Source organism: Triticum aestivum, chromosome 2D, assembly GCF_018294505.1.
Source record: "Triticum aestivum cultivar Chinese Spring chromosome 2D, IWGSC CS RefSeq v2.1, whole genome shotgun sequence".
Lineage (NCBI taxonomy): Eukaryota > Viridiplantae > Streptophyta > Magnoliopsida > Poales > Poaceae > Triticum > Triticum aestivum.
This window is the reverse complement of record NC_057799.1, coordinates 583,965,970-583,979,047: the sequence shown is the minus strand read 5'-3', so window position 1 is coordinate 583,979,047 and position 13,078 is coordinate 583,965,970. Positions and strand designations below refer to the sequence as shown.

At 46.6% G+C, this 13,078-nt stretch overlaps 1 protein-coding gene across 1 annotated transcript; it reads right to left on the bottom strand.

Moving 5' to 3' along the window:
* Positions 1 to 1,905: 1,905 nt before the first annotated feature.
* On the bottom strand, positions 1,906 to 6,126 carry LOC123054708 (importin subunit beta-1). Its single transcript, XM_044478542.1, has 3 exons — positions 5,971 to 6,126; positions 2,250 to 4,857; positions 1,906 to 2,162 (listed from the first exon to the last, which is right to left on the bottom strand). Exons 2-3 carry the CDS (start codon positions 4,832 to 4,834, stop codon positions 1,955 to 1,957), a joined length of 2,793 nt encoding a protein of 930 aa, XP_044334477.1. The 5' UTR covers positions 4,835 to 4,857; positions 5,971 to 6,126; the 3' UTR covers positions 1,906 to 1,954.
* Positions 6,127 to 13,078: the final 6,952 nt, after the last annotated feature.

Here is a 13,078-nt window from a genome sequence, read left to right as displayed (position 1 = left end):
TCGTCATTCCTGACGCCCGACATGTTGATCCACCGGTCCTTGATGGAGCATTGAGCCCCCCAAGTTGAGAAGTCGATGAAGTCGAGATTGAGCCAGCCCTTGATCATTCCCCACAGCCTAATGGAGAAACGACACTTGTAGAAGATGTGTCCGACCGTCTCTGTTGTCTGCTTGCAAAGCGGACAGAGCCCGCAGTTAGGCCACCCCATTTTTTCCAACCGATCCGCTGTCCAGACACGGTTTTGGAACGCCAACCAGGCGAAAAATTTCATCTTAGGGGGAGCCCAAGCCTTCCAGACCGCGGCGCCCATGGGTGAGCAGAACGACCCAAGAAGTTGGCCGTGGTACACGGAGGTGGCGGAGTATGACCCGTCGGTTGTGTGCTTCCAAATAATGGTGTCCTCGATGTCCACCACCATCGGTATGGCCCTAACGCGAGCCCAAAGAGTGACAATATCGTCCAATTGTCTAGGAGCTTGATTGTTTTAGCCAATTTCCTTTGTGCATGGCATCCATGACTTTCCACTTCTGCTTGGAAGCCTCGAAGATGAGAGGGGCGATGTCGGACGGCTCTTCTCCATTTACCCAAGGGGAGTCCCAAAATGACGCACGTGCATAGTTGCCGATGGTGATGTGTGAGGATGCATAGAAGAGGTCTCGATCAAGCTCATCACAAGGGTTTGCCATACCCACCCGCATCTTGGACGGTTCCATCCATTCAACCAATCCCACCGTCGATTTTTATATAAGGGTAGTACATACATTTCTGGTTCAAAAACTTACGGTGAGAAAAGAAAAACTCTTGTTCGCAAAGGGAATTGCTCTGGTGGGCCAATACTTCGGAATGCATCGTGCACACGCCGATGACGGCGGCGGTGACGACCAAGGCACCAGCAGGTTGAGCCCTGCCTGGGTGAGCCACCGAGCACACAACGTGGTTGTCGATTTTAGAGCAAAGGCAGATGAGCAGCTGCACGTCCCACAAGTTAGGCCAAAAGAGAGCGGCGGGGGAAAAAAGACGACCATGGGCGTAGCGAGGACATGGTTAGCACGAGCTAGGCGAGGTTTCGCCGCGCTCCGGCGCTCACCTAGCTGCAGCTCTTCGGGGGGCTCTTCGTCGACGGCGGCAAGCTTGTCCGCGAGGGTGGTCTCGCATGCGCTGCCGCCGTGAACCAGGCACAATACGCGCGACGCTAGGTCGAGGATGGGACGCACGGCGACGGGCCATAACGTCGTAGCCGTACAAGCATCAGTCCATCATCACGGCGGATTAATGGGACGAGTGCCCTGGGGCGTTTGCCGGAGATGCACACGGACGACTTGTGGACGACGCTGAAGTTCAGGCCATCTGATGCCGGCAGCAGCACTGCTCCATCGTTGGATATGCCTGTCGGCTGCGCGACGTGTGTGCAGTTTCGTGTGCACAGCAATTTCGTTAGTATTTCTATTTAAGGAACACCTGGATGTGTAGTGCTGCTACCGTGTGTAAAATCGGAGGCCCTAGTAACTGGGGTCCCTGTGCAGTTGAACACCCTGCACAGGTGTCCCCGTACGGGCCTCCTGGTGTGTGTGCGCCAGCGCGAGCGTGCTCCTGTTTCGTGCGAGTGGCGTGCGTTCGTGCATGCGCTGGTGCGTGTGCATGCCGGCGTGATTCTATATACTACTAGTAGCAATCACCCTCGTCCAAATAATACTTCAGACCAGGGATTGAGGCCCCTTGGGGGTGAAAAAACACTAGTACTACTATTACCAAACATGGCCTAAGGCTATAACCAACTCCACCATAATAATTCTAATTAATTAGAGGATAAAGGCAGTTCCAACAGTCAACCCACAGCCCAAAATAAAGCACAGTTTTCACAACCAAAATAAAGCAGAGTTTCCTTCCTTTCCGAATTAGTTGTCCCTTCTGTTTACCTTCACTCACAGACCCCCCCCCCATGCTTTCCTTCTGCTACCTCAAGCCCCCACTCTGCTGTCCTTCTGTTACCTGCACTCGACCATAAATACTTGCTTTCTGCTGTCCTTCTGTTACCTGCACTCGACCATAAATACTTGCTTCCTGCATCAATCGAATAAACCCCTCTGACCAAACCTCCACTCTAGGAGGAAGCTGAGACAAGGCATGAACTCCTGCTGTCAAGGTCCTTCCGTCCCTGTCCCTAGAAGAAAAAGAAAATCAATTGGCAATCAGTCAATGAGTATATGAGTACACGTGTCCAACCAAAAAAAAACAAGGCATTTGTTACCTTCTCTTCCTCTCCTGTTCACTGAAGTCAAGTAGAGCCAATCCTACCTTGAATCCAGACCTTGGGTCAGTTATACCCCCTATTATGCCATAGTAGGCCTCAAATATTCCCTCCCTAACTTTGGTACTATGATCCTCATCCTGTTCCTCTGACTTGACCTGAGTAAGCTTTTCCACAACTAGAAGCTTTTCCATAACTAGAGGCAGGTATTTCTCAAATTTCTCACCAAGAGCAAGAGCAAGAGCAATCTGTCCAATGCTTGATAGAATTGGAGGCTGAAGTGTCACTTCTGTCATACCTTCGCACAGAACATCCATAATATGATCAAAGGATGGCACCACTTCTTCCTTTTTCCCCTTTTTTCTCAAGACTTGGCAAATATCACACATCACTTCTAGATAAACTGGAAAGAGTCGCTTCACACTAAAATATTGTAGCAGCATAGGCATGTGTTGTCCAAAATCACCACCAATGGCATGAGCAAGAGCACCAATGGCAAGGGCTGCTCCATCACGTGCACTAGTACTGTCACGGGTCAACAGAGGGCACAATAACAGCAACACACATTTAGCAGACCACTTAAGTGTAAAATTTTTGCTGCTTCCAAGCTTGTGGATTAAGACATTAAGTAGACCACACAGCAAGACCTCAAGTTGGTTCTTCCTCTTAAGAGATGAAATTGCACCATGACCATGAAGCACAGTGTTCAATCTTCTCATGATATGAGACATCAAACCTATAAGTGCCCGACAGACTTGCAAGTCTTGAACGTGACTGACTCTTACAATCTCACTCAATGCTTTATAAGGACATGCAAGAAGCCTATAAGGAGTATCCCTAGCCAGATCTGAAGCACAAATGAGAGCATCAATAACAGGCGGAACAAAAGGTGAAAGCTGAGATAAGTTTGACTTTGACTTTGCATCATCTCCATAACTTCTTGCAAGAAAACATAGAGCTCCATGCACTTCAGTGGACACTTGAGGGACATCTTTGCTCCCCTCTATCAAGACCCTCATGATCCCATCCAGGGTCACCACTTTATTTCTCATAATTCTATTTGCACCAACAAGCTCAAACAGCCGCCCAAGACTCCATGCAGCCTTGCCTCTTACACCTTCCTCCCCATCTTCCATCATGGTAAGCAATAAATCAACCACAGGAGCAAGTTGCTTGACAGAGGGACCTTCAAGGATAAAACCTAATGGAGACAATGCTGCTACCTTATGTGGCCCATTCATGTTTTCCACAACAAAATGCATCACAAGGGGGACAATTCCACCCTTCATAATTCGAGCTGCAAGGCCTAGGCATGTCATGGAAATGCCTTGTAGAGTCTCATCTTCCTCTTGTTCCACATTTTCATCTCCCTCTTCTTCTTGTTCCGCAGTCATGGAAATGTCTCCATCTCCCTCTTCTTCTTGTTCCGCAGTCATGGAAATGTCTCCATCTCCCTCATCTTCCTGTTTCCAAATGTCCTCTTGTTTTAAATCTCCCTCTTCTTTTAAGTAAGTGCGTAGGAGAAGTGGAACAAATGAACAGAGAGTATCAATAAAGCTAGATGCCCCTTCTTCTTCTTCTTCTTCTTCTTCTTCTTCTTCTTCTTCTTCTTCTTCTCCTTCTTCCTCCTCCTCCTCCTCTTCCCAATTAATCTCTTCTTGGCAAATAGTCATCCACAACTTAATACATTGGACTTTAACTGATTCCACATCTCCTTCCAAAGCTTGGGATGTAAGACTCAACATGATTTCCTTGTATGGTTCTAATTTGGTATGACAAGTGGATGCCATTGCAACAAGGCACTCAAATGCCGCCTCTTTGATCTCCGCTCCAGATTCACCCCGGCCTCCTGCCACATCACAAACAGTCACTACTGCCACATCACAAACTGCCACTATAGAATTTCTCCAAGCATGACCTTTAAACTTAGCTAACTCAAGAATGTTGAGTAGAACTTTAAGGGCTGCCAGATGGACTTCAGAACTTAGAACTTGGTTCTTCAATGCATTGATGACACAAGCCATAACATCATCCACTTGATTCCCCTTAAGAACTTTAGGGATCTTCTCCTCGAAGATATACTCCAGCACCTCTAGAGTTGCTTGCTTCAGGGAAGAAGATGAACTTGCCATGTTGTCCACTAATTTACCAACAAGGTCCAGCCATTGATTCCGGGGTATCTCCATGCATGCAACTCTAGCAATAACTTTTGCAATAACTTTTGATGAGGGGCGCCTTGAATGAGATTGCGTTGAATCAGATTCTAGTGTCATGAGCAAGTTCGTTTTAATCTCGGATCGGATTGAGGGATGGAGGTTGAGCCATTTTAGAGAAAGTAGATCCTCGTGCGCATCCTTGAGTGCAGGATCCTTTGAGTCCAATGAGTTCTTAAGGGTGATGGCAGCAAGTACCCTAGACTCTTCTGGACTCCCCTCCCTCAAGAGCTCAGATGATAGTCGTAGGAGGAAGTTGGGAAGATCAAGATTATGGAGCCGCTTTAGCATGCCTTCTCCTATTGACCTTATGTTGTCATCTGGGTTGGAAGCATGTGCCAGAGCATCACTCATATCAATTGATTCATCCATATCAACTCTCTTGGGCAAGTCCCCTGGCAAACATCAAAGATAGGAAAAAAGCAACAAATTAACCACCAAAAATATGGTATGTAAGAACCAAATAAATGGATGGAGAACTAATTGTTATATTAATTATTAGAACATGTAACCATAGTTGGAAGAAGAAATAAAAAAAATTACATTAGCAAGAGCCTTGAAGTTACAACTAAAATACTAGCACTAAAATATTAGGAGAAAATTACAAGAAAACTAGTAATCATAGTCAAAAGTAGGAAACTTGAAGAGCAAAATTTACAAGAAAAATCATAGTGAAGTATAAACTAGAAAAAACAGCTAAAGAAAGTGATCATTCTTCATAGTATAAAGATAGATAGTATCCCTTACTAATAATCATATTCTACGATAAAAACAAAAAACTAGGAGCAAATTTACAGCAAAGCTTCCAGCACAAAAGGCAATAATACCACCATAAGGTACAGTTTAAATACAAAATGAAGATCATTATGACTTATAGCAAAAATTGATGGATAAACGCCTATATCTGTGAAACTTGATATAAAACATATCTTAAAGCAAAATAAATACAAAGTACCAAATGGGCTAGTTGTAGATCCAAAGCCTAGTTCCAAAGGATAGTGCCTGGACATCCTCTAACTAGGATCAAACACTAAGAGGGGCAATATAAGCTACACCAAAGAAATCCTTAAACTATGATTAATCAAGAGGGGCAATATAAGCTACACCAAAAAAATCCTCAAACTATGATTAATCAAGAACTAATAATCCAAGAGGGGGCATGTAAGCTACACAAAACTAATAATGAGGGACCTTAAGAGGAAATAGCAACTACCTCAACGTGAGGAGAGAGAGAAAAACAGGTTAACTATCCCCAAAACCAAAAGAGCACAACCACCTCCATGAAGCAACAACAAATCAATCTTCCCCGGATCTAGAAAATTTAACCTTCCCAGATCCAGAAAATTTAAATTTGACAGCTACATGGATGAGATTGTTGCTGCTGGTCACTTAGGGTCATGTGGGATCATCACTGTTGCTTCTTAGAAGACCTAGCCTTGCAATTAGAGATGAGAGTGGTGAGGGGCTAGCCAGGCGGCGATTAGAGTTAGGGATCCAGTAGATCTTACCGGCAGAAAGGAGGAAGCCGCCGTTTCTACTCGTGCGCCTCCGCTAGGTCGGGAGCTCGATGGCAGTGAAGCGCTGAAGAGCTCGCGGCGGCGAGCGGATGTCGTAAGCCCTGAAGAGCTCGCGGATGTCCAAGGGAAGCCCTAAATAAATTCTACGGAGTCTTCAGTCACGAGCCGAGCCGTTGGATGGATGTTGCTTTAAGATACACTACCGTCGTTGCCCGGTTTTTTTTGTGGTTTTCTTCCTTCTTTTCATTTACAGTTTTCACCGGTTTTCATTGGATTTCACGATCTTTGACAGCATCATATCGGTTTTTATTTCCTTTTTTATTTTTCTTCTATTTTCTTCTGTTTCTTTCACGTTTTCTTGGGGTTTTCTTTATTTTGCCATGTTTTTTTTTCGGTTTCATCAATCTCTACTCCTAATGGATGAGTTGATTCAATAGTCCCACCACTTTTGTCTGGTTTTTTTATCTGGTTTTTTTGCTGGGTTTTTTCGTCCCCTCCCCCACCCCACCCCATCCCACACAGGCATAAAAAAACCCCACCCCCCCCCACAAAAAGCGCTCCTCTCGATCCCATCTCAAATCCCCCTGCCGCCGACTCTTCAATGGGTTTTTTCACTTCACCTCCCACACAATAAGAAAAAAATCTGAACAAATCAAAACTTTTCGTGCGGGCGCAACTTATTTAGTAATATCTTTATGTAAAAAAATCGATCACGATCAATCTCCAATCAATATTTAAAGACCAAATCCAAATTAATTAACATTACATAAGTCGCTCAATCATTAGAATTAGTCTTTCCATACGTTAGTTCTCAAAAAGATAGTCTTTCCATCTGTTATGAAAATTACATCTCTCTACTACTAAAAGGGAATCTGTACCTCCTTTAGTTAGTACGCATGTCACACCCTCCCTCGATCAAAGAATCTCCTCCTGTCTCCGGTTTTCCTTGTTTTCTCATGCGAAAAATCAGGGCGAAATCCATATTCCGTTCCATGTATATCTGTCGTCTCTCCTGAAGAAAATCAGGGCATAATCCACTCGTTCCCATTAACATGCGTTTCCCCTGAAAACCAGAACTCTTGAGATGGGCGATCGTGAGGGGACCAAAAGGAGGAAGAGGAGCAACTTTCACCGCTGGCTGCAATGGCCTTTGCGCCGCCGGCGGCCGGGAGGACGAGCCCACGCCGAGAGCTACGCGCGGGTGGTGCGCTGTGAGCATAGATTAAAATCGCGGGAGAAACGATTTCGCGGCGGCCTCTCCCAGCAGCTATAGCGGCCGCCGTAGCGGGCAATCGCGGCAAATAGCGGAAATTTTTCTGGTGGGGGAGATGATTCTGGAGGGATTTGTTGATTGTTGAGCCATTTATAGGGATATGTGGAGGATTTCGCGGCAGCAGCCATAGCGTAGCGGCGAGGCTCCCGGGCAGCTATAGCGCAGCTATCGCGACTATTTCGCGGGCTATTTTAATCTATGGCTATGAGATCAACATCACCGCCGCAACTGTTCTTATGTAGTAGCCACAACTGTAGCGAGGCATCGAGCTGTTAGATTTCTCAACATGACCTCGCTGTAAAAGAGGTAAATCTCTGCGATTACAATCTATACTCCCGTTCTGGATATGGAGAAATGCAAGCTTCCATTGTCACAATTGTTAAAGATACGATGGTAGAGAGAGGGTGTAAATCACTTTTTAGTTACAATGGTTCTCAAATTATGTAAATCACTTTTTAGTAAATCACCTTTTTAGTTCTACAATGCCATATGGAGATATACAGTAGTTCTCAAATTATGTAAATCACTTTTTAGCTATAGTAGTTTCAAATTATACAGTAGTTCTCAACTGTTTTTGAAGAACTATGTTCTCAAATGTTACAGTACTACATGCATGATAACAAAAAGTATGCAAGGGGATGAGAAGGTTACCCCATATCCTGCGAGCTCACAGATTTTAATGTGGCCCATTAAAACTCCTAGAGCTTCTTGCTGGACGTCGACTTCATCATTTCTAAAATATCTTCCAGACTTTGATGTTTGTCTCTTCAATGAATTAGGAACCCAGGTAGTGATGCCTCGCTGGAGTATTGGTGAGCATGTGATCAATTTTGTGCACGTGTAATAACCTGATGAGTGCATTCAACAACAATAATCACTTCAGTACCAGGGGAAATCAGCAAAACGTAAAACTATTTAAAAGCAGGAAGGAATAAACCCAACATTTGTTGCATATATATGTTTAGTTATCACAAATATTGAGGGTTTAATCTCTGGCGCTTCCTTAGTGCAGAGTCATGGGCTTTCCAAATACTTGATGTTAATGGGTCTGAGATATTGTAGGTTAAAGTAGGTTAAATATAGTAGACGGTACTTGTTGATCTATTTTTCCAATGATATTTGTCTGTGATAGTGATGTTCTTGAACGACTTGACCCCGTTTGGTTCTCGTTGGGAAAGGGTGAATCTTTATAAGCAACACCGACACCGACAAATGGAGGCAACAAATAGCCTCTGACGCCCTCTTGGTGATATCACCAATGTTGATATACTCCCGAGAGAGGGTCCAGGTATATGAAATTTGAACAATATTGGTTTTTAGTAATTTCTTTTCAAGATTGGTTTCTACTAATTTGAAGAATCCCTTTCGCAAGCCATAGGATGTGTGCTACCTCTTGAGCACTGTGTTGGTTTTCCATTGAAGAGGGAAGGGTGATGCAGTAAAGTAGCGTAAGTATTTCCCTCAGTTTTTGAGAACCAAGGTATCAATCCAGTAGGAGGCCACGCACGAGTCCCTCGCACCTACACAAACAAATAAATCCCTGCAACCAACGCAATAAAGGGGTTGTCAATCCCTTCACGGTCACTAACGAGAGTGAGATCTGATAGATATGATAAGATAATTTTTTTGGTATTCTTGTGATAAAGATGCAAAGTAAAGTAAAAGGCAATAAAAATAGCTAAGTGTTGGAAGATTAATATGATGGAAAATAGACCCGGGGGCCATAGGTTTCACTAGTGGCTTCTCTCAAGAGCATAAGTATTACGGTGGGTGAACAAATTACTGTTGATCAATTGACAGAATTGAGCATAGTTATGAGAATATCTAGGTATGATCATGTATATAGGCATCACGTCCGAGACAAGTAGACCGAATCCTGCCTGCATCTACTACTATTACTCCACACATCGACCGCTATCCAGCATGCATCTAGAGTATTAAGTTCAAAAGAACATAGTAACGCTTTAAGTAAGATGACATGATGTAGAGGGATAAACTCATGCAATACGATATAAACCCCATCTTGTTATCCTCGATGGCAACAATACAATACGTGCCTTGCTGCCCCTACTGTCACTGGGAAAGGACACCGCAAGATTGAACCCAAAGCTAAGCACTTCTCCCATTGCAAGAAAGATCAATCTAGTAGGCCAAACCAAACTGATAATTCGAAGAGACTTGCAAAGATAACCAATCATACATAAAAGAATTCAGAGAACATTCAAATATTGTTCATAGATAAACTTGATCATAAACCCACAATTCATCTGTCTCAACAAACACACTGCAAAAGAAGATTACATCGAATAGATCTCCACAAGAGAGGGGGAGATCATTGTATTGAGATCCAAAAAGAGAGAAGAAGCCATCTAGCTAATAACTATGGACCCGAAGGTCTGAGGTAAACTACTCACACATCATCAGAGAGGCTATGGTGTTGATGTAGAAGCCCTCCGTGATCGATGCCCCCTCCAGCGGAGCTCTGGAAAAGGCCCCAAGATGGGATCTCACGGGTACAGAAGGTTGCGGCGGTGGAATTAGGTTTTGGCTCCGTATCTAATCGTTTGGGGGTACGTAGGTATATATAGGAGGAAGAAGTACGTCGGTGGAGCAACATGGGGCCCACGAGGGTGGAGGGCGCACCTAGGGGGGTAGGCGCGCCCCCCTACCTCGTGCCTTCCTGGTTGATGTCTTGACGTAGGGTCCAAGTCCTCTGGATCACGTTCGTTCCGAAAATCACGTTCCCGAAGGTTTCATTCCGTTTGGACTCTGTTTGATATTATTTTTCTGCGAAACTCTGAAATAGGCAAAAAACAACAATTCTGGGCTGGGCCTCCAGTTAATAGGTTAGTCCCAAAAATAATATAAAAGTGTATAATAAAGCCCATTAATGTCCAAAACAGAATATAATATAGCATGGAACAATAAAAAATTATAGATACGTTGGAGACGTATCAAGCATCCCCAAGCTTAATTCCTGCTCGTCCTCGAGTAGGTAAATGATAAAAACAGAATTTTTGATGTGGAATGCTACTTGGCATAATTTCAATGTAGTTCTCTTAATTGTGGTATGAATATTCAGATCCGAAAGATTCAAGATAAAAGTTTAATATTGACATAAAAGTAATAATACTTCAAGCATACTAACTAAGCAATTATGTCCTCTCAAAATAACATGGCCAAAGAAAGTTCATCCCTACAAAATCATATAGTTTAGTCATGCTTCATTTTTGTCACACAAGAATGCTCTCATCATGCACAACCCCGATGACAAGCCAAGCAATTATTTCATACTTTAGTAATCTCAAACTTTTTCAACTTTCACGCAATATATGAGCTTGAGCCATGGATATAGCACTATGGGTGGAATAGAATATAATGATGGGGGTTATGTGGAGAAGACAAAAAAGGAGAAAGTCTCACATCAACGCGGCTAATCAATGAGCTATGGAGATGCCCATCGATTGATGTTCATGCAAGGAGTAGAAGCGAGGGCGAGGAAAATTTTGGGGAGTTCTCGGTTACGGTGGAGGTCGGGGGCCGAGCGATGCGTGTTTCTCTCATACACGTACGCGCGTGTGTGCGAGGCGTTGGCTCTAACTTTACCCGAGTGAGGCGTTGGCTCTAACTTTACCCGAGCGAGGCGTTGGGCTCTAATTGAACCCGAGCGATTGCACTGCAGGCTACGCGTTACTGAACCCGAGCGATCGATCGATGGCTGTTAACTGAACCCGATCGAGCGATTCCTTTGCTACTGCTGCTAACTGAAGCCGATCGATGCTGCCTCTGGATGAACAGTGAGTGTTGCTGGGGGGGTTTGGATGAACAGTTCCCGGTGGGGGTGGATGAACAGGACCCCGTGCTGTTGCCTCTGGATGAACAGGACCCCGATCGATCGAGCCGGTTGGGGCTGGATGAACAGGACCCCGTGGAGGGCAGGATGAACAGGACCACCCCGTGGAGGGCAGAATGAACAGTAGATGGTGGAGGGCTGGATGAACAGTAGCCCGTGGAGGGGTGGTTGAACAGGAGCCCATGGAGAGGGCTGGTTGAATAGTAGCCGGTGGAGTAGCGCGTGGTGGAGGCTGGATGAACAGGAGCCCGTGGATGAATAGTCACAGGTGAAGGCTGGAGGAGGTCGATGGTGGATGAACAGTAGCTCGTGGAGGCTGGTGGGGGTCGACGGTGGAGATGAACAGTATCCCGTGGAGTCCCGTTTTGCGGTACGCCACACCGCTCCCGATGAACAGGACCCCCGTTTCGACCGTAGCGCTCCAACACAAGTCCGTTTCCTCCGTTTTGCGGTACGCCACACCCCTCCCGATCAACAGGACCCCCGTTTCGACCGTAGGAGGTCCGTTTCCTCCGTTTTGCGGTACGCCACACCCCTCCCGATCAACAGGACCCCCGTTTCGACCGTAGGAGGTCCGTTTCCTCCATTCTGTGGTACGCTAGGCCTCGTTTCCATCGCCTGTTCAGTCCAAACTCTCCCGATGAACACGACCATGCATTCCGTTCCGACCCAGCCGGTTGGCTCCCCATGAACACGACGACGACACTGTTTCTCCGTTCTGACCCAGCCATGTACGCGAGCCCTGGCCGTATGTATGCGCGAGTAGGCGTTCGAGACCCTGCCCGTATGTACGTACGTGGCCGTATTTTCTTTCTTGCACACTGGCCGCTGTACGTACGTGTACATGCTACGTGCGCGCCTCTACTACGACACGTGCGCGCCTCTACATCCACCAGTATATATGTACGTACACGTTCGCGACCAGAATGACAACGCTACGTACGCTTCGACCACGTGGGTCCCGACTGTCAGGCACTTCCTTGCCTGCGAAGATGTAGCTGGTGGGTCCCAGCAGTCAGGGGGCGAATCGTTTTTTTTTTGCCTGGACGCACTTCCTTGTGTGCGAAGGACTGTAGCTGGTGGGTCCCAGCAGTCAGGGGGAACCGTTTTTTTTCGCGAAATACAGTGGCCCCGTCCGGTGGGTCCCAGCTGTCAGCCTGGAGGAATCATTATTTTCCGCGTAATAAGGGAGGCACTCCTGCGGCCTGCGGCCATGGGACCCGCAGTTTGTCCAGCCTCACCACGTACACGTCCTTGTCCGATGGAAGTCGTTCCTTGACCACGTATACCACGCCGCGCTGAGAGCACCAGAGGCGGTGAAACGACGGCGAGGCTAGGCAAGGGGACCGCGGGGAGCCGAGGGAGACGCGGCAGTGGAAGCCCGCGCGGAGAGGAGTCATGAGGGTTCACTGGTTCGGCTGCGGCTGTGGAGGCTGCCGTCGCCTGCAGAATAACAGGGTGGTGTTGGGTGAGGTGGAATGGATGCCTGGCCAGCGGTGGGAGTAGTTGGGGGCGGTTGAGGCCTCCGCGGCAGGAACAGCCGGCCACGGGAGGCAGGAGCAGGCGTGGCCTAGGAAGGGAACGACATGGAGGCAGGGAAGACTCGGCAGTTGTTTCCCACGCGGAGGGGAGTACAACTGTACGAGGGTTTACTGGTTCGTCTGCCGTCGCCGAAGAATAACAACAGGTGTGGGTGAGTAGAGGGATGGCTAGGCAAGCGATGGGAGTACGGTGGGGCGGTGAGGCCTGCGTGGCAGCAGAGCCGGCCGCGGGGAGGAGGGAGCATGCAGTCCCACCGGGGCTTGTTTGAGCGGCTGGAGCAGGAAGAGCAGAGATTGAAGAAGCACGACGGCCGTTGGATGGCCACCCAACAGTCACTGCTTGTGCGTCAACCTTTTTTTAGGAAAGCCTCAAATCTGTGGAAAACAGCATACATCCCATCTGCCATTATTTCTAATAATTTACAGCCCATT